Source organism: Mirounga angustirostris, unplaced genomic scaffold (assembly GCF_029215605.1).
Source record: "Mirounga angustirostris isolate CCGP_5_RB_7025 unplaced genomic scaffold, mMirAng1.0.hap1 SCAF_5, whole genome shotgun sequence".
NCBI lineage: Eukaryota > Metazoa > Chordata > Mammalia > Carnivora > Phocidae > Mirounga > Mirounga angustirostris.
In genome coordinates, this window is record NW_026991713.1 from 8,004,959 (window position 1) to 8,025,593 (window position 20,635).

Consider the following 20,635-nt stretch of genomic DNA (forward strand, 5'->3'; position numbering starts at 1 on the left):
CTAAGGCATTTCTTTCATTAATTCTTTGTAGAGACAAAGGTTACTTTGTTAGCTATGTTTTACTTATCTGAATTACCAAATAGCTAATGATGCAGTTAGACCATTTTTTTTTCAGAATGAGTAGCTTAAGTTATTAAAAATTGGTTTATAGGAAATACTCTGTAATAGTTTGATTATATCCAGTTGTCCTTTTCTTCTTTTATGTTCCAAGTTTTTATTTAAATTCTAGTTAGTTAACATATAGTGTAATATTAGTTTCAGGAGTAGAATTTTGTGATTCAGTTGTCCTTTTTATCAAAATTGTGTATGCTTTTTTTCATTATCTAGTTAAAGTGACATAATTGGCATTTGACTTTGAAGTGCACGTTAGTAATATTTATACCTCAGGGACTTGTCCAGACCCCATTTAACTTGGCTGTGACAAAATCATCAGTCTAAATAAACACCTAGGATTTCGACTCATAAACTTGTTAAACCACAGAACTCTTTTTTAAATACTAAAAAAACCCCACCACCTTTCTTTGCAGGATCCAGAAGTTATGGTGGCCTTCCAGGATGTGGCCCAGAACCCAGCGAATATGTCAAAATATCAGAGCAATCCAAAGGTTATGAATCTCATCAGTAAATTGTCATCCAAATTTGGAGGTCAAGCATAATAATGCCCTTCTGACAAATAAAGCCCTTGCTGAAGGAAAAGCAACGATCACCTAATGGATGTCGCAATAATACAAACCAGTGTACCTCTGACCTTCTCATGAAGAAAGCTGGGGTGCTGTGAAGAGAATCCCTACCCCTCTGCCCCACATGCAACTGAAACATTCTATAGTGGTTTGCCATTAGGGTAGTCATTCAGATAATGTTTTCCTACTAGGAATTACAAACTTTAAACACTTTTAAACCTTAAAAATATTTAAAAACATATTAAAAGGGTGTGTTAGTCCCTACATTTTTCTTTACTAATCATTTCATTTTTTTTCCTTTGGATTAATTGGGCAAGAAAGATACTTCAGTGTGGAAGATTTATTGCTCAGTTTGAGTGAAATAAAGGTTTATTAGTGGGAGGCAAATATAACATTTAAATAGATGAAGTTTGAGTTGGAGATATGGTTTCTGAGGCATTTTGACTTGTCTTCTTAAATGCTTTATTTTTTAAACACAGTTTATTTGGATAAAACCATTGGGACCACCAGTATTGCAGTAGGACCTGGGTAGGGACCGGAAGTGCTTGGCAGGGCAGCAGCAACCTTACTCCTTTTATATAGTGTGCACCCTTGTGCAGATGCATTTAAATCTTACACTGTGGTGAAGGGATGATTTTTATAATGCTGCAGTAGAATTGGATTACTTAGCTGTGTTCTTGTCTGATATAGAAAATAAATGTTTGCATTATTTCCACATAGGGGAATTAAGGGAATACTTTTCTTTTTATATTTCTGTGTTTAGAGTGACCTTCCTGGTCAGAAAATACCCATCTCTTTGTGTGCTTTCTACTTGTTTTCACTTGCCCCCCCCCCCCTTCTTGGGCTAAAGATAGTCCTTTTTCACTGGCTTCATCACTACTGTATCATTCACAGCATAATTGTGCAAGTATATGTCATGCTGGGTTTAATATGTAATATAGTGATTATGTAAGGTAATACCCATAACAGCTGTAGTTTCTTACTTGGCCAAGCGATTTCATATTTAAATTATAGGTTTCTACTTTGGTGAAATCTTACCATGTCAAAAGATGTTGGAAGGAGGGATTCCCTTTGGTGTTCAGTTTTCTACTTGGGAAATACTGTTGCAGTTGGAGTTTATCTTACATTATTCATCTTCGTAGTTTGGAGAGTATGAGGTTTGAATTCATTGATATACATAGAGGGGAACCAAACTTCTTGATCCAACGTGAATTATAAAATTGATGAGATCCATGGTTCTTCATTTCGGGGTTGATGAGTTGTGCTCCTGTTTAGTTCCTAAATACTGCACCATATCCCCCACCTCTCCTTTTTCTCCCTCCTTCTCCTCCAAGGATAAAGAAATGATAGATTTTCTGTTGTACATTCAACTCTTAACATTAATAATTAAGACTAAGTCCAGGCACTGTAACAGGAATTGCTAGGGTTCTGCCTGTCTTTCAATTTAAAGTGCTGGTGTTTAAAAACAGTTTCAAGGGTAGGGATGAGACCCTCTGTACTTTGCTTATTTTGAAGAATCAGTGGTAGGAGCAGTGAAAAAAATTCCATGGAATACATTTTTGAAGTAGCACATTTCTGAAGTCATAAGTTGATTCAGGTTCTAACCCTTTGCTTACACAAGCAGATAGAAATGCATCTGTTTTATGAGTGAGAAGAGGCTGTATGCTAACTCAGCATGCTTTTTAAACCCTTTAAAAATACTCAGCATATAAACTTGCGTTTGAGCTTGCCAGTGGTTTTTTTTGTTGTTGTTAATGTGTGTTCTCTCTCAGATTTTCTAATGTGTGCTGTGAATAACTCAAGAAGACCAGTTCCTTTTGGGTTCCTTATTTGATTTACTTAATTATATATTAAGTACATTCTAACATTGCAAATATTACCATAAGTGGGTAAAAGTAAAATTGGTCTTCTGAAAATGTGTCCTGTGCTTTTAAGTTCCACAAATACAAAGTACATTCATTTTCATAGAAACTCAGTATCATTTCTAAACCAGAAGTGGTTTTTCTTGTGCTAACAATGATATAAGAAGGAAAAGTAAAGGAGTTTTTTTCTGCTTAAAAATATATAGTTATTTGATTTCTAGCTACATTAAAAATAAAGTATGGTTTCAAACTGGATATTGATCCCCCCACTTTTTTTTCCCCAGCACATGTTCTGTTTCTTTTAGGTCTTTAGCACTCAAGTTATTTCCTGGACATAGTAGTCTTCAGTTTTATAAAGTGCTGTTAACAGTGACTTCTAAGAATACTTAAACTGTTAAACAGAGCTTTACTTTTCTTTCAGGTAGCAGTCCAGAGGTAAGCCATTCTGCCATCCGTTTCTGAGTCCAAAAGTGCTTGCTCTCATGCTCATCTTGTAGCTTGAGGAGAGGGCGCAAGGGAAGCACGTACTGAGATACTGATGCTGATACCTATAGTTAACATTTCATTACTTCTCATAGCCCACTGGTCTTTTTTTTTCTTTTTTCTTTTTTTTTTTTTTTTTTTTTAACTCTTGAGACCATATTTAGCTGCAAGGAGTAGTCCACTGCTGTATGGTCATGTGCCCAGTAAAAGATTACACTACAAAAGAAAGGGAGAAAAGACATACGGTAACAACTAGCAGGCTGCCACTTTAGGAAATACTGGCCTAATGGGATAAGGGAGAAACAAATCGTATTTTAGAGATTTGTAATATCTAACATTAATGCACCCAAGTAGCCACTTAGGTAAGTAGTACTTATTCTGTGCCAAGCACTCTGTAAATCAGTTTGAAAGCATTGACTCCATTCTGATAATGACCATAACGGTAAGCGCTCTTCCCCTTTTATATAGATGAGGAAACTGAAGCACTTAATTGCCCAAGTTAACACCCCTGATTATTTGTAAAGCTGGTATTCTCACTAGGCTTGTTTGGTCTTCCTCTTTTATGTTCTGCTGCCCTCTCTGTACAAGGTTGCTTCTTGCAGAATTGTTCATGACTTCAAGAAATTGGAAACAAAATACATTCGAAGAGGATTGATTAAGGAATATCACACATCATTGGGTGTACTGATGTGCACACCCAGCGGATTAATAGTAAGGGATGTAGCATAATTGAAGTGCTTAGAACACTTGTGACAGGTCCAATAATGAGGACAAGAAAAATCAGTTTTTTAAAATTTTGGTGCAATAATTTTAAAGTTTAGTATTTACAACCTATAGCATACCTGTTAAGAGTGCATAGTTTGGGGAGGAAAATACCCTGAAGTAAATAGGCAACAGATATTAAAATAGCTGTTAAGCTTTTGATAAGAGTAAATTTAAACTATGGCATATCAAATTGGTGGTTTTAAATATCTTGGCAATTCTGTGAGACCTTTAGTGTTGGTAGGAGTATAACAATTTTCTATAAAGTTGTCTATAAGAATTTTGACATTCTTTTTTGGTGGAATCCTAATGTTAAACTTAATTCTAAGTATTAGGAAAAGCCAGGGTAGAAAGGAGGTAAATAGAGCTAGTGTAAAACACATGTATGCGACTCTGAAAATCTTGGTATCTGGCACATAATCAAGAGATCTCTAAGTAGTTCACTCTCCCCCAGATCACTAGGACATTGTCAGGTTGCAGTTAAGTAACCTGACCATAAATCTGCCAGTGTAGAAGCATCATATATGAAATGTTAAGTTCTGGATAGGTTCCTTTTAACTCACTTTGTGTTCGATGGCATGGGTGTAAAAGAACACGCAAAATTTTTTATATACTATTTTATAGAGGGGGACTTGATGCCTCTAACTCAGGGAGCCCTCTTTAAGGAAAATATGTAATTATGAATACTAAAGTAGATGTAAAAGTGAATGGTTAGAACAAAGGAAGCAAAAATTGCAGGTTTTAAAAATTGGAAATCTCTCAAAATCACAACTACAGAGAGTTTTTACTATTTTTTAAGGATTTTAATTGTTACAGCACACAAGCAGGGGGACTGGCAGGCAGAGGGAGAAACGGGCTTCCCTGCTGAGCAAGGAGCCTGATGTGGGGCTCGATCCCAGGATCCTGGGATCATGACCTGAGCCGAAGGCAGACACTTAACGACTGAGCCACCCAGCGCCCCTAAATAAAATCTTAAAAAAAAAACCTGGGGGCACCTGGGTGGCTCAGTTGGTTAAGCATCTGCCTTTGGCTCAGGTCATGATTTCAGGGTCCTGGAACTGAGCCCCGCATCAGGCTCTGCTCAGCAGTCAGTCTGCTTCTCCCTCTCCCTCTGTGATCTCTCTCACTTTAAAAGAAAAAAAAAAGTCTTTTGCTTAAATTGTATAACTGACCTCTGTTTCAGTGCCAGCAAACTATTTTCATTTGATGTTTGGACCTCCGCTTTTCTGTCATGGTCCTAGGGATTGGTGAGAGTATTCCTGGAAGCCATTTCTACAGCAGGTCTAGCAGTAACAACCATACGTATAAGTAGATACCACTAAATCTGGTGTTCCCAACTCACCTTTCATTTAACTTATGGTCACTGTAGCACCACCCTAAATGAAGGGGAATTTAAGTGGAAAGATCTTTTAAGATATTTTACGCAAATTTTGTGAAAAGACCAGGTAAACATTGTTAGGGCCCTCTCTTGAGCAGTAAATATAATGGGCATAATAAAGCACGGAGCCAGGCATGTAGTAAGCACTCAGGGATTATCACAGGTTGTATTTTAAGTGGAAACTGGAAGGGACCTATGGCAATGGCACTCCAGTAGAGTGAAGTTGGGAGTCCTGAGACCTTGTGTCTCACAGTATGATCTAGGCTAGAGGTTGAAAGTGGTTTCTCCAGTTCTTTGTAGTTGGTTCTTCACTTTAGAACATGTGAAGATTTTTTTTTTTAAACAAAGTACGTCCACATAAATTAGCTTTTGTAATCCTTACAGCAGTGGAATTGTATTAACACTGTCACTTAACAAAACCTGGGCGCCTGGGTGGCACAGTAGGTTGGGCGACCAACTTTTAGTGTAGGGTGGTGAGATGGAGCCCCAGCCCCAGGGGGCTCTGTGCTCAGCAGAGTTGGCTTGAGATTCTCCCTCTCCCTCTGCACCTCCCGCTCGTGCTCTCTCTCTCAAATAAGTAAACCTTAAAAGGGGGTGGGGGGGAGAAAAACCAAAGGGGTTAAATTACTTTCCTAGTTGCTAACAAGTATACTGCGGGGTGTGGGACTTCTGTGGGTCCAGTCCCGGGATATGGCTGCATTGGATCACTTTGATCTCAAGTTCCATTTTGTTTTTCTACCACACGCGGGGGTTTTCAAGACGGGAGACACTTGCCCAATCGACGTTTCCTTTCGGATAAAATGTGACTTTAAAAATACTGTCCAGAGAAAATAGGAGTTAACTTGCAAGGAAATAGGAAGATTTGAGTCCCCATCTTGCCGGTTACCAGCCTGTCTTACGGAGGGAAGGTGGCCGTCTAGGCCTTCCCAAACGCCAATGTTAAAGCACAACCCGCCAGGTCCCCGAACTCGAGAGGGTACTCCGGTCAGACCCAGGGGCGGCTACGTGCTTTCTGTCAGGCTATTCCGCGTGGTTGGGCCAGCGCTTCTCTGCCCCGCCCACGCATGCCCCGAGGGCCAATCAGAGCCAAGGGACTTTCCCAGGCCCGCCTTTCTCCTCTTCCAGCCCCTGCGGCCTCTACCTGGGGGACCGGGTGCCGAACGACCCGGAAGTGGTTGTTCTGGAGGAGGCGGGCCTGGGAAGGTGGGGTCTGTGACGCTCACGCCCCGGGCTCTGGCGCTTCTTTCCGCCAGCTGCGACCTGAGGGAAAAGTGTTGCTAGGTCTGTGGGGAGCCGCAGCGATGGCCTCCGTGCTGTCCTACGAAAGCCTGGTGCACGCTGTGGCCGGAGCCGTGGTGAGGCGGGGTCTTCACGCCCGGGGCCACTGCGGGGTGTGGGGCTTCTGTGGGTCCAGTCCCGGGATATGGCTGGGGGATGGGGATGAGAGGGAGACGGTGGGTTGGTATCTGCAGTCGTGACTGTGGGACAGGGAGGAATGAGACGTAGGCGAGAAGGTGCTGGAACAATTTGGGGTGAGGGCCAGCACACCCTTCGCCCCTGTTTTGAGCTCTTAGAAAATATCTGGGATACAGACAGCGACGATCCCACATACCCACAGAGAGCCTGGAAGAAAATAATTGCCGTTTTCTTTGCCTTCCGAAATTTAAAGACCAATCACCTCCCTTAAAGGCCACCACAGACACAAACTTTGTTTCACTGGGCCGGAGGAAAACGTAGGTGAGAAGCTGTGTTACTTAGTCACGCGCTTCCCTATAGCCAATTTTCATACTCTTGCTGCAGACAAGCGGCGGTACTTAGGGTATCTCTGGCCAGTATTGGCAGAAGATACATCTTTTTTTTTTTTTTTTAATCAAGATGAGAGTTGCTGTCTACCACAGGTATGGTTTACTGTGAGGTATGTGCGTGGGTCTTGGGTTAGTGGATGTCTCAGTTCCATTTGACACCACTCCCTTTTCCTGGACATTTTCCACTCTTGGCTTGGGTCACTTCCTCCTCTGGTTGTCCCCTTAACTCTGACTGCCCTTTCTCATACCCTCTCCAGCTGTCAAGATGCACCTTTAGCAGTTGGAATCACTGTGACTTCAGAGGCATATCAGAGTCATCTCCTTTTAGCCAGCAAAACTTCACTGAGAGCTCTTCTGTGCTCGCTAATCAGGGATGAACCCCAACTCTATCATTTGTTAGATAGATGGCCTGTAAAGTCCATTTCCTAACCTATAAAGTAGGAATGTTGAAACCTACTTCACAGACTTGTTTTTAGAGTTAATTGACAAAGTACTTCATGGAAGTGCCTGATTGAGGAGTCTTGGTTCATTTAGTTAAACCAGAACAGCCTTTCGGCCAGTACGAAGGTGGTGAAATGGAAGCTTGCTTGACATGATCTAGGATGGTCATGGGAGCCTATGTGTCTGGAGTGGAGGGAATAAAGAGGCAGAAAGGCTTCAGGGGACCAAACTATATCAGACTTTAATTCTGAGTAGGAAAGAAGGCTAGCTAACTTTTGGAGGTCTTGAGCATCCAGCAACTTGCTGATTTTTACATTTTAAACATGATCACCCTGGCTGCTCTGATGAGCGTAAACTGTAAGGGAGTAAAGGTGGAAGCAGGGAAATTGTCAGGGGGCTGTTAACGTCATCTCAGGCAAGAGATGATGGTGGCTTGGACTAGGATAGTAGTGTGGAGGTGGTTAGAAATGATCATTAACCTGGAATATAGTTATAAGATAGAGTCGCCAGGATTTGATGGTGGGCTGGATATGGGGTATAATAGATTGAGGGTTGGTTGACTCCCCAAGAGTTTTTGGCTTGAGCAACTGGAGACATTTACATTTACTGAGATAATGAAGACTATAACTGAGCAGGTCTGGGAGAGAGATTAGTTTTGGATTAGTTCAGTTTGAAATGCCTAAGAGTAGTCATGAGACTAGGTAAGCGTGGACTGAGAAAAGTCTGGAAGAGTGAGTGAGCATGCCAACATTAAGAGATTTCAGAAGTGAGATAGCACCTGCAAAGGAGACTAAGGAAGGCCTATTGGGTAGGAGGAAAACTAAGAGAATGTGGTGTTCTGAAAGTCGCATGGAGAAGGGTAAAGATCAACTGGGTCAAATAAGGTAAGAAGTGAGAATTAGCCATTGGATTTATTAACTTGTTTCTCAATATGATAAATCCATTGGTTAATTGACAAGTCACATTTTGGTAAATGGTGGAGTGAATAGTTGAAGTGCATCTTAGGAAGAATGGGAAGATGGGAAGTGTTTGTTTTCCTTTCTTTCTATCAATAAATGCCATTCATTCAGCACCTGTAGAGTGCTTTCTATGTGCCATGTAGTGTTCTAGATGCTAGAAATATATTGGAAAACAAAGTCGTTTTATTCATGAAGAGTGCATTCAATGGGGAAGTCAGACAGTAATTGATTAAAAAAACAATTTTAGATAGTATTAAGTGCTATAAAAGAAAAGCGTCTGCAGACTTTTTCTGTAAGAAGGTAGATGGTAAATATTTTAGATTTTGTGTACAGTCTCTGGTGCAGCTACTCAGCACGGCCATGATAGTGTGAAAGTGTGACAATAAGTAAATGAATGAGTGGAGCTGAGTTCCAAAAACATCCTGTTTACAAAACCAGACAGTGGATTGGATTTGGCTCTTTGGCCATAGTTTTCTGAGCCTTACTACAGAGAGTGATTGCAGGTAGAGGTAATATATTTCCATGTAACCTACAAAGACATTTCTATATTTTTCTCTCCTTGTTGCCTATTTTTCTCTTGTTAAATTTTTTTTTTTTTTTTTTTTTTTAAGATTCTGGTTATTTGAGAGAGACAGAGAGAATGAGCGGTGAGGAGGGGCAGAGGGGGGGAAGGAGAGAGAGAGAAGCAGACTCCCTGCTGAGCAGGAAGCCTGGTGTGGGCCAAATCACAGGACCTAGAGATCATGACCTGAGCTGAAGGCAGATGCTTAACCAGCTGAGCCACCTAGGCGCCCTATCTCTTGTTAAAGTTATGCTTGAAATTATGCGCCCTGAATTTGCTATGGTTTTTCTTTCTTCCATAAGCTGTGTTAGATTATCTAATAGGTACGCTTTTTAAGAATTTTTTTTCTCGGGGCGCCTGGGTGGCTCAGTCGTTAAGGGTCTGCTTTTGGCTCAGGTCATGATCTCAGGGTCCTGGGATCGAGCCCTGATCCGGCTCCCTGCTCAGCGGGAAGCCTGCTTCTCCCTCTCTCACTCCCCTTGCTTGTGTTCCTTCTCTCGCTATGTCTCTCTCTGTCAAATAAAGTCTTAAAAAAAAAAAAAGAATTTTTTTTTTCTCATGCTTCCCCTCAGGGCAGTAATGTTCCTAGCACATATCTGAGAAGTTGCACTGTGTTTTTGTTTTTTTTGAACTATTATGCTGAAGAATGTTCTCAAACTTTTTTTTGCAAACCTTTATGTTAAACCATGTAATGTAGGCCTTTCTTCTGGTTGGTACCAAAGGAAAAAAATTTCACCACAAAAATGTCACTACAGTTGATAAGAAAAATGGCATTGCTTTGAATGGTATAGTATTGTCATGGCTCATGTTTAATTAAATGTCCTGAGCACAGTGTTCAACCAAAGCTTTGAGATGATCAAGGAGTCGGCTTAGCATAGTGGTAAGAGTACTTGAGTGCCTGAGTGCCTGACTTGAGCTAGGCAGTCTGGGTGAGAATCCTGGCTCTGCCTCTCAATAGCTGCATGACTTCCGTATAAACTCCAAGCAAGGCTGCCTAGAGTAGTTGTTTCTCCCCAAAGGATTGTTGGATCATTGCTTAAGATGTTGATTTACAACCTTTTTGAGTTGACATGTTTCATGTTTGCTTATTTGCTTCCAAGTTCTACATTTTCACATCAAGTGTGGTATTATGCACATACACACATTTAAAAATTAAAATAAACTGATTTTGAGTGTTTTGTGGCACACCTTGGAGTAACTGCAGATAATCTCAAGTATTTGAAAATTAGAATTGTACTATTTCAGGAGAATGCTGTAGCTCTAATGGGTGATTATTATATGATATAATTAATGGCCTCATTCATAAACATTTCTCAAAATTTTGAGTAAATTAGGTTTATAATTTTATATTTTGAGTTCTCATTAGATTAGTTTTGAAAGGTAGATTCTATTTGTAGAAATGTACATTTGTAATTAAAAGAAATTTTATTAATCTACAATTTGAAAAGTGTAATTGGTTAGAATTGCCTAAGTGGGGTTTAGACACTGAAACAGATTTTGGAATTGTAATGCTAATAATCAGGGAACTTCTTTTCTCTTTATAGTTAATTTTAATTTTGTTTTGTTTTTTAATTGCATAATTTATGTTTAGAGTAGGAGTTTGCTAGGCAAAATGAAACAGGAGGGTAATAAGAGACTTTTGGACACAAAAAGCATGGCCAGAGGTCCTCATATGTAAATCAGCATGTGGAGAACTTCAAGTTAGTTCTGACATAGCTGGTATAAAAGATGAGAGACGAGTAGAAGCCTATGTAGTTGGGGAATCTCATACTATGCAAAGAAGTTTGGGTTAAATTTTATCAGAAACAGTGTTTCTCAGAATTAGTTGTGTCTTCCTCATTGTGTTTTCTCTGTTTATATACAAATAAGCATTTACAAATAAATTTTTTGTTTATATAACTGGTATTATAGAGTTTCATATCCTGGGGTTTTTGGTGTGTTTGTTTCAGAATGTAAAGCATTTCCCCGTGTATATCAATTAGGGTTCTCTGGTTGCAAGCTGGAGAAACAGACTTTGGGTGATTTAACAAAACAAAAGTTTATTGGCAGGCTCTTTGGGAGCTCCCAGGACAGGATCAGTGAGGAGGCTGATGACTTGAAGTAGGAAAGAACCAACATATTCCACTGGAGTTTTTCTCACCTCATATGGCCCGTTTTAGATTCACAGCAAAATTGAGAGTGTTGGGCACCACTAATGGAATCAGTGGATTTTGTCCCTCTACAGGATTCTGCTCAAGATTTAAAGTCATAGGAGAGTCCCTGTTAGATGTGCTCAAGGTTATGTGCCCAGTCCTTGACTGTATCAGGTGGGAATAGTGTCTCTCAAAAGAAGCCTTCCAGAACTCTTCAGCTAGTGTAGTGGAGGGTGGGCACCTCAATTTACCATCCTGCCAAAATTGTACACAGTGGGAAGAAGTAAAGATCAGGCTGCCCTTAGGAAGAGGGAATGATGCCATGTGGCTCAAAACATCAGAAATCCACTATATCATGTCATTAAAAAGATTTCAAAAAGTATTGTTTTTTAATACAAAATATTCTATCATATGAGTATTCCATAATTTATTTATGGACATATACATCATTTCTAACTTTTCTCACCGGTAAACATTTAGTGCAATGTAAATGTTAATGTGGCCTCCCACACTCCGTTATGAAGATCTATGGACTTGCTTAGTTAAGTGATTTCCCTAATGTCATTCATTAGAAACAAAAACCTCGGGGCACCTGGGTGGTTCAGTAGTTAAGCGTCTGCCTTCAGCTTGGCTTAAGTCATGATCCCAGGGTCCTGGGATCAAGCCCCACATCATTGGGCTTCCTGCTCAGTGGGAAGCCTGCTTCTCCCTCTCCCACTCCCCCTGCTTGTGTTCCCTCTCTTCACTGTGTATCTTTGTGTCAAATAAATAAATAAAATCTTTAAAAAAAGAAACAAAAACCTCTATTTCCAGATTCAGTTTAGTTAACTCAGATTTTAATTTGTAAAATGTCTATAACCTCACAGGGTTTTGTGAATATTAATTAAATAATATAAGTAAAACAGCTTTTATGCTATCTGACACATAAAAGGGGCTCAATAAATGGAAGCTATTAATCATTTTGTGCACAATTACATTTTCTAATTTTCTGTGCATCCTAACATGATTTAGTGAATTTGATGTTATATTTAATAATAGTATTTAGTACTTAGAATTCCCTACCTTTTTTTTTAAAGATTTTATTTTTTTAAATAATCTCTACACCAAATGTGGGGCGCGAACTCACAACCCTGAGATCAAGAGTCGCGTACTCTACCGACTGAGCCAGCCAGGCACCCCTAGAATTACCTTACCTCTTAACCCCCTCTCACATCTGTTCACAACTCTGACCACTCAAGTGGTTAAAAGTGTGGGCTCTGAAACCAGACTGCCTGAGCTCCAACTCTGCCATTTACCATCTGTGTGACTTTGGGCATGTTTCTCAACCTCTCTTTGCCTCGGTTTCTTCATCTGTAAAAAGGGGAAAATAGTAATACCCACTTCAAGGTTGTTTCTGAGGCTTTTGGACAAGTATCTTTATTCTCACACAGAGACAGGGAAGTGGAAACAGGGATGTTAAATGACTTCCAGGGTTACCAGTGAGTTGGTTATAGGCACAGAATCCAGGTCTCCCCTCTCTGCTACTCTGTCTTCTCTCTGCTGTGCCTAGGTGCCTTCTCTTCCACGCTTCTTGTCCCATTCCTTTGTGCATTTCAAAACCAAACTCTGAATATCCTTAGATTATCAGAAAACAAGTGACAAATATTAAGTATACGCGTGTATAAACAAACTAGAGGCACTTGGACACTGTTTATTGGGAGTATTTTAAACTACAGTTCTAGCAATTTATATGTTCAGTTCTCTTTGAAAGGGTTTTCCTTTCCACAGCTGATTCATCCAGACCCAGAGTTTAAATCTAGTTGCTCAGATTCCTCATAGAATTAACTTAGGTTGGTGTACATCTGAGGGCATTATGTTACTTTGGTTTAAACATCTCAAAAAGTGGTGATTGGAGTAAGTCTTTGTTGTATTATCTTTACTTCCTAGCCTGCTGTTTTATTTCATTTAGGCTTCTGCTAAATTATGATTGAATTATTATGTAGCTTTTAGTTTTTAAGACTTCATTGCCTCACTACCTCCCATCCAAAATATATCTTTATTTCTTAGTAAACCTTTTTTTTTTAAGACTTAATTTTTTGAGCAGTTTTAGATTCACAGCAAAATTGAGAGGACGGTACAGAGATTTCACTTATACCCCTAGTCCCCACACATGCACATCCCCCACCAGAGTGGTGCATTTGTTACAATTGATGAACCTGCATTGACCTATCATAATCGTCCAAAGTCAATAGTGTATAAATTTTTTTTTTTTAAAGATTTTATTTATTTATTTGACAGAGAGAGACACAGCGAGAGAGGGAACACAAGCAGGGGGAGTGGGAGAGGGAGAAGCAGGCTTCCTGCCGAGCAGGGAGCCCGATGCGGGGCTCGATCCCAGGACCCTGGGATCATGACCTGAGCTGAAGGCAGATGCTTAACGACTGAGCTACCCAGGCGCCCCATCCATAGTGTATATTAGTGTATATTCACTCTTGATTTTGTACGTTGTATGGGTTTGACAATGTATAATGACATGAAACCAGCATGATAGTATCATGTGGAGTACTTTCACTGCCCTAAAAATCCTGTGTGCTCTCCCTGTTTATCCCTCCTGACCTCTTTAATAAACTTTTTTGCTAATGGGATCACTTCATTTCAGTTCTTCTAATCTTAAAGGTTCTTATGCAGTCTTCATTGGGATTATTTTTCTAACTTTACTTGGCTTCTTTATGCTCGAGTCAGAAAAAGGTTAAAGAAAATTGTATTGCCATACATACAATGGTCTATAACTTTATTTTTAAAATAAATATGGTTTAATAGCTGCAAAGAAGTTTTGGAGTAAAACTTAATTATCCATGTCATCTTGGGTCATTTATGTTTTCTTCTGAACCTGAGTTTTCTGAGCTATAAAATGGGGACAGTAACACTTCACTTACTGGGGTCTCCTGGTAACACTTGTGGAGCACCTAGTGCAGTGCCTGGAAAAGTGTAATAAGGCCATAATTTTTTTTTTTTTTAGATATATCCTTGCAAATATAGTATTTGTACTCAGTTTCAGAAATTCAAAAGAACTGAAATTTTTTCTCACCTCATATGGCCACCTCTACCCATTCACTTGTAGCAAATGATCTCACCTTTTATTCTCTAGATAAAATGGGGGCTACTGGGATGAGCTTTCTCACTTTTCCATTTTTTCTGATTACAGAGTCCATTGCAGTTGTACCCATATTTCCTATATTCTGCTGGCCTCAGGAAAAACAGATGCATCTAGTCTCTGCTATCTTTGATTTTGATCCTCCCCCCTCACCCCATCCCCAAATATCTTTTAGGACTTTGTTCCATTAATTTTCACCTCTTTCCTATAGCTTTAACTTTTCTCCAGTGTTTGCTTCTCTTCAGCCCTCAAACATGCTTAGCCCTGTCCTTTCATACCAGTCTGGTCTGGAGACTGCCTTTTTCTTAGCTGCTGCTGGTTCTCCTAAGTTTACTTAAAGGATATTCTCTACCTATTGAATTTGCTTAACTATTGTATCTCTCGGTGTCTAAGTGTGAGAGTTAGCTTGATGGCTTTATCAAGGGAAAGACTTACATTAACTCTGATTAGGTGAATAACATTTTTGAGTATCAATGCCTCGGTAAGTAGCTTTCAATCTTTGGAATTTCACTTGCTCAAGATCTACCGCTGGAAATGTATTTTAGTTATTTTTCTTTCTTCCTTTTTAAAATAACCCTTCTATCTGGTAATGCCATGTATTCCATCAGGAGAAACCATAAACTGATTTCAGTGGTGCTGTGACTCAGCCACCATTTCTAGACTCCTCTCTGGAAATTGACTTTGGAACTGGCATTGCATTTTTTTACTGTGTTTCACCCTTCAGTGGTGAATTAACATTTTGGAAATGGTTGACTTTGGTGACTTGGTTGGTAAGCTAACCGAAACATCATTGTACTTAAAGGCATGATAATCTGCTTCTGTATTTATGCATGTCTTTTAATGAGATACCAGTGTAGAAAGGATCTAAATTCAGATTTCTGGCTTTTTTCCTTCTTTGATTTTGTCATTTTCCTAATTTTCATTTCCAGGGTAAAATGGTAGCTATTTTATGTCTGTTTTGATTTTCTTTAGTTTACTAAATTTTATAAATTTTTCAGAGGCAAGGTATTAAGTTAGAATTTCACTTGTTAAATATCCAGGGAACATAAGTGAGTGGTGTTAGACACTTTGAAGTAATAGATTTGAAATGTGAAGTAATAGAATTTGAAATGTGAACCTGCCCTTATACAATCACCCAGTAAGCCTGGAATCCCAAAGGAATACGCTGTAGAGGTGAATGGAAATGATCTTACTCCTCCCCAGGAATATCAGCTATCTCCAGCCTTGGCACTGAGAAATCACCACTGAGATTATGAAGCCACAAACCCTCTCTTAGATTGTAGCCTGAATTCTCACTACTTGGATCATTTGAAAACCTGAAGTGAATAATTTAACTTGGAATGATTCCAGGTTGGTGGGACCCCAGAATGTCTGGCAGAAATACTTTCCAGAAGTACTTATCTTTAGAAGGTTTAAAAGAATGCCCAAAAATAAAATTCTAAGGGAAATAAGCAGTTCAGTCCAAACTAACTAAACTCACAGAGAAACAAGGCATTGTGAACAAGAACAGTGGCATACGACAGCAACAATCAGAAAATGGAATTTTCAGTTACAATCTTAAAAAGCTATGTAGTATGTATAAGGAAATAAAAGAAAGACTAGAAAATATGTGTGAGGAACAAGAAACTTAAGATTGGCTGAGCATATTTGAAATTTAACCGAATAGAGTATCTAGAAATGAAAAGTAAAATAACTGAAATTTGAAAGTGGATGCATGATAGTCATGGGAATACTGAAAACTTATTTAAACAAAAATCATAGCTCTTAGGAAGATAGGACAAGAAGGCAGAGGGGAATATAACAGAGCTAAATTCTCACCCTCCATAATTTAAAACAAATAATGTCTAAAATTGATAAATCAGAAGATAACAGGATATTTTTTAATTATATAGAGATGGGTAAATATCAAAAGAAACAGCTAAAAGAAGCTATAATAATTGCCTCTGGGAGGAAGGCTGGGTAAAATGGAGAGGAGTGGGCAGGAACTACTGTATTTTGCCATTTAATATTACATGACTTTTTTAAACTATGTGTGCATCTTTTGTTTTGATAAAATAAAAATTTAAAGCTAAAATAATTAGTGCATAGCTGTAAATTAATAATTGAAGCCGAGTGATGGATTCAAATTCAAAACATGTTTTCAATATATTAGACACAACTGAAGATGGAATTAGTGAGCGAAAGGATAGCTGACACCTAATTATCATTTGCAATGATTGTAGTCAGAAAATTGTGTTTTCTTCATTTTGCTGAGAGAAAAGAACATCTTCCTAGAATGCTATACCCAGTGAAAATCTTTAACACATACATGAAATAGAGACATTTTTAGACCATCAAAAACAGTTTGCCACTAGCAAGATCCTCATGAGAAATTCTGAAGGATGTTCTTCATACAGAAAGCAAGTGATGCTAGATGGAAAGTATGAGATGGAAGAAAGGATGAAGAGTAGAAAAAGTGGTAAACATTGCATTTGTCTAAATCTAAATAACTTTAACTATCAAATAATAAATTAACTGTGTTTTGTGGGCATTGAAAAAGAAGCAAAAGAAGTTAAAATTAAAGTAGGTAACAGTAGCATGAAAGTGAGTGGGAGTGAATGGAATTAAATTTCTGTTCGGGAGGAGGATAAACTTACTGAATGTTTTTAGCATTGGTAAGTTAGGAATGTATGTTGTAATTACTAGGTAGTTTGTAAAATTTTATCATGAAATAACAAAATTGAATAAACAGCAGAAGTAAGAAATTAATTAAAAAACAAAACCTCTAGTTGAAGAAAGCGGAAAAGCGCAGAGAAAGCAACATAGAGTATGTATGACACATAGCCCAAAATAAGATGGCAGCTTTAAATCCAAATACATGTTAATGAACTAAATGCTTTGGTTAAAAGAGAATGCATAGATTGTTGTTTTTTTTTTTTAAAGATTTTATTTATTTATTTGAGAGAGAGAGAATGAGAGAGAGCACATGAGACGGGGGAGGGGAAGAGAATGAGAGAGAACACATGAGACAGAGGGAGAAGCAGACTCCCTGCCGAGCAGGGAGCCCGATGTGGGACTCGATCCAGGGACTCCAGGATCATGACCTGAGCCGAAGGCAGTCGCTTAACCAACTGAGCCACCCAGGCGCCCTAGATTGGTTTTTAAAAGGGAGAAATGCTATTTATAAAAGATGTGTCTAAAAGAAAAGGATACAGAAAGTTCAAAAATAAAAATGTGAGAAAAGACCTATCAGACAAATACTAACCAAAATAGAGCTATCAACATTAGACAAAACAGACTTTATAGTAATGGCGTCATAGAGAAAAAAGGCTCAATATGTCAGGAAAATAAAGCAGTTTTAAGTTTGTGTTCATCTAATAACAATCTCAAAAGATTTACTTTTTTATTTTTTATTTAAGATTTTATTTATTTTTTAGAGAGCGAGCGAGAGAGAAACAGCATGAGAGGGGCGAGGGTCAGAGGGAGAAGCAGGCTCCCCGCTGAGCCGGGAGCCCGATGTGGGACTCGATCCCAGGACCCTGGGATCATGACCTGAGCTGAAGGCAGACGCTTAACCATCTGAGCCACCCAGGCGCCCAAGATTTACTTTTTTAAAGATTTTATTTATTTGAGAGAGAGAGAGAGCATGAGAGGGGGGAGGGTCAGAGGGAGAAGCAGACTCCCTGCCGAGTAATTGATAGAACAAGTTGTGAGGGGAGCTATGAAAATAAAGAATTGAATAATATATTTAACAAACTTGACCTAATAGACAGACATATACAGAACATTGTACCAAACAACCACAGAATACACATTCTTTTCAAGCCAAACATGGAAACGTTATCAAAAGTGACCATTTACTTGACTGTACAGCAAAACTTAAATTTTGAAAAAGTTTTCATTCTATGAAACAAAATGAATTCTTTTTTTTTTAAGGAGATCCCTGAGCCAAAGGCAGACGCTTAATGACTGAGCCACCCAGGCGCCCCCACAAAATGAATTCTTAAACCACAGTGCAGGGCGCCTGGGTGGCTCAGTCGTTAAGCGTCTGCCTTCAGCTCAGGTCATGATCCCGGGGTCCTGGGATCGAGCCCCGCGTCGGGCTCCCTGCTCAGCGGGAAGCCTGCTTCTCCCTCTCACACTCCCCCTGCTTGTGTTCCCTCTCTCTCTGTCTCTCTGTCAAATAAATAAATAAAATCTTAAAAGAAAAAAACCACAGTGCAATTAAGTAGCAATCAATAGCAAAAAGGTAATTAAAAAAAAGTGTGTTTGGAAATTAAATACATTTCTGAAACATCTGTGGGTTAATGAAGAAATCATAATGGAAATCAGAAAATATTTAGAATTGAGTGATAGTGAATATTAAAACTTTTAGGTACACTGAAAAATACAAATTATCATTGAAAAAATGAAAAACTTACATGGAAAGATCCCATCTTCATTGATTGGAAGACAATTATTAAGATAGCAATAGTCCCCAAAAGAATCTACAGATTTGGTGCAATCCCTATCAAAATTCCAGTTTGCTTTTTTGCAGAAATTGATAAGCTGATCCTAAAATTCATATGCAAATGAATAACCAGAATAGCCAAAACAATCTTGAAAAAACAAAGTTGACGGATTCATATTTCCCAGTTTCAAAACTTAGTACAGAGCTACATTAATCAAGAGAGTGTGGTACTGGCATAAGGATAGATAGATCAGTGGAATAAAATTGGGAGTCCAACAAATAAATCGTCAATTTTTGTTCAGTTGAGTTTTGGCAAGAATGTTAAGATATATCAATGAGGAAAGAATAGTCCTTTTAATAAATATTGCAAGAACAACTGGATAGCCACATGCAAAAGAATGAAGTTGGACCCCTACTTCACACCATACACAAAAATTAAAATGATCCACAGACCTTATGTAAGAGCTAAAACTACAAAACTCTTAGATGAAAACATAGGTATAAATCTTCATGACCTTGGATTATGCAGTGGTTTCTTAGATATGACACCAAGTAATAAAAAAGAAAAAATATGTAAATTGGATTTCATTCAAATTCAAAACTTTTCATGCTTCAAAGACCCCATCAAGAAAGTGATGACAACAGAATGGGAGGACATATTTATAAATCCTCTATCTGTTAAGGGTCTAGTATCCAGAACATATAAAGATTGCCTACAGCTCAATAATAGGCAAATAACCCAATTAAAAAATATACAAAGGATTTGAATAGCCATTTCTCCAATGAAGATATACAAGTGGCCAATAAATATGCGAAAAGGTGCTTAACAGCATTAATTACCAGGGAAATGCAAATCAAAACCACAATGAGATACCACTTCGCATCCACCAGGGTGACCTTAGTCAAAAGGACAGATAATAACAAGTGTTGCAAGTTTATAGGGAAGTTGGAAACTTCATAATTTGCTGGTGGGAATATAAAACTGTGCAGCCACAGTAGAAAACAGTTTGGTAGTTCCTCAAATTGTTAAACAGTTACCATATGACCCAGCAATTCCACTCCTAGAGAACTGAAAATATATTCATACAAAAATTTGTACACAAATGTTCATAGCAACTCATAAAGCAGAAAAGTGGAAACAACCCAAATCCATCAACTGATGAATGGATAAACAAAATGTGATGTGTCCATACAACAGAATATTACTCAACCATGATACAGAATGGAGTTCTGATTCTACAACATGGATGAGTCTTGAAAGGAGCCAGTCACAAAAGATCATGTATTATTTGATTCCATTTATATGAAATATCAGAATAGGCAAATAGAGACAGAAAATTGATAAGTGGTTGCCAGGATGTGGGAGGAGGTGAGAATGGAGAGTAGCTGCTAATGGGTAGAGGTTTCTTTCTGGGGTAATAAAAATGGAGTTAGATAGTGGTGATGGTTGCACAACTATGAATATATCAAAAACTACTGAGTTGTAAAGAAAAGAACCTGTCAGACACAGGTAAAATACTTAGAAATTAGTAGCCTTTAAATCAAGTTTGGAAAAGAAGAAAGACAACGAGCTATGCATCCATCTCAAGACGTGAGATAAAAGTATCAAAATTAGCCCAAAGAAAGGAAAAGGAAGGTAATAAAACAGAAAAAAATTACTGAAATCTTTTCAGTAATTATTTGTTGAGAGTGAAGATTTGATTATAAAAACAAAACAGTATGTAATCCTATATTTTTGGTAAAATAATGATCCCACCCACCCCTGGATGGTACAATTATTGTTGCCTCAAAGGTGAGGAAATATTCTATATTTCAGTGACTCCCAAATCTACATTTCTATCCCAGAATCTCTGTATCTTCAGACTAGTATCTGGCTACCTGCTGGACATCTTCAAGTAGAAGTCCTCGAGGCACTTAAAATTCAGCTAATTGAAAGCCAAAATCATCTGACCCAGAATTGCTCTTCCTGCAGTGTTTACCTACAGTTATGACCGTACTGTATCCCTGGT

At 38.5% G+C, this 20,635-nt stretch overlaps 2 protein-coding genes across 6 annotated transcripts in view; both read left to right on the forward strand.

Annotated features, from left to right (window-relative positions):
• ST13 (ST13 Hsp70 interacting protein) overlaps positions 1-2,797 on the forward strand; it is a 55,419-nt gene extending 52,622 nt beyond the window's left edge. For all 5 annotated transcript variants that reach the window (XM_045872469.2, XM_045872468.3, XM_064590570.1 and 2 more), the window contains one exon: positions 528-2,797. In XM_045872469.2, coding sequence (XP_045728425.1) covers positions 528-656 — 129 coding nt within the window. In that variant the 3' untranslated portion in view covers positions 657-2,797. The remainder of the gene's footprint in view (positions 1-527) is intronic.
• A 3,536-nt stretch (positions 2,798-6,333) lies between these two features.
• SLC25A17 (solute carrier family 25 member 17) overlaps positions 6,334-20,635 on the forward strand; it is a 49,667-nt gene continuing 35,365 nt past the window's right edge. The window contains exon 1 of the mRNA XM_045872471.3: positions 6,334-6,520. Within this exon, the coding sequence (XP_045728427.1) occupies positions 6,467-6,520 (54 nt within the window). The 5' untranslated portion in view covers positions 6,334-6,466. The remainder of the gene's footprint in view (positions 6,521-20,635) is intronic.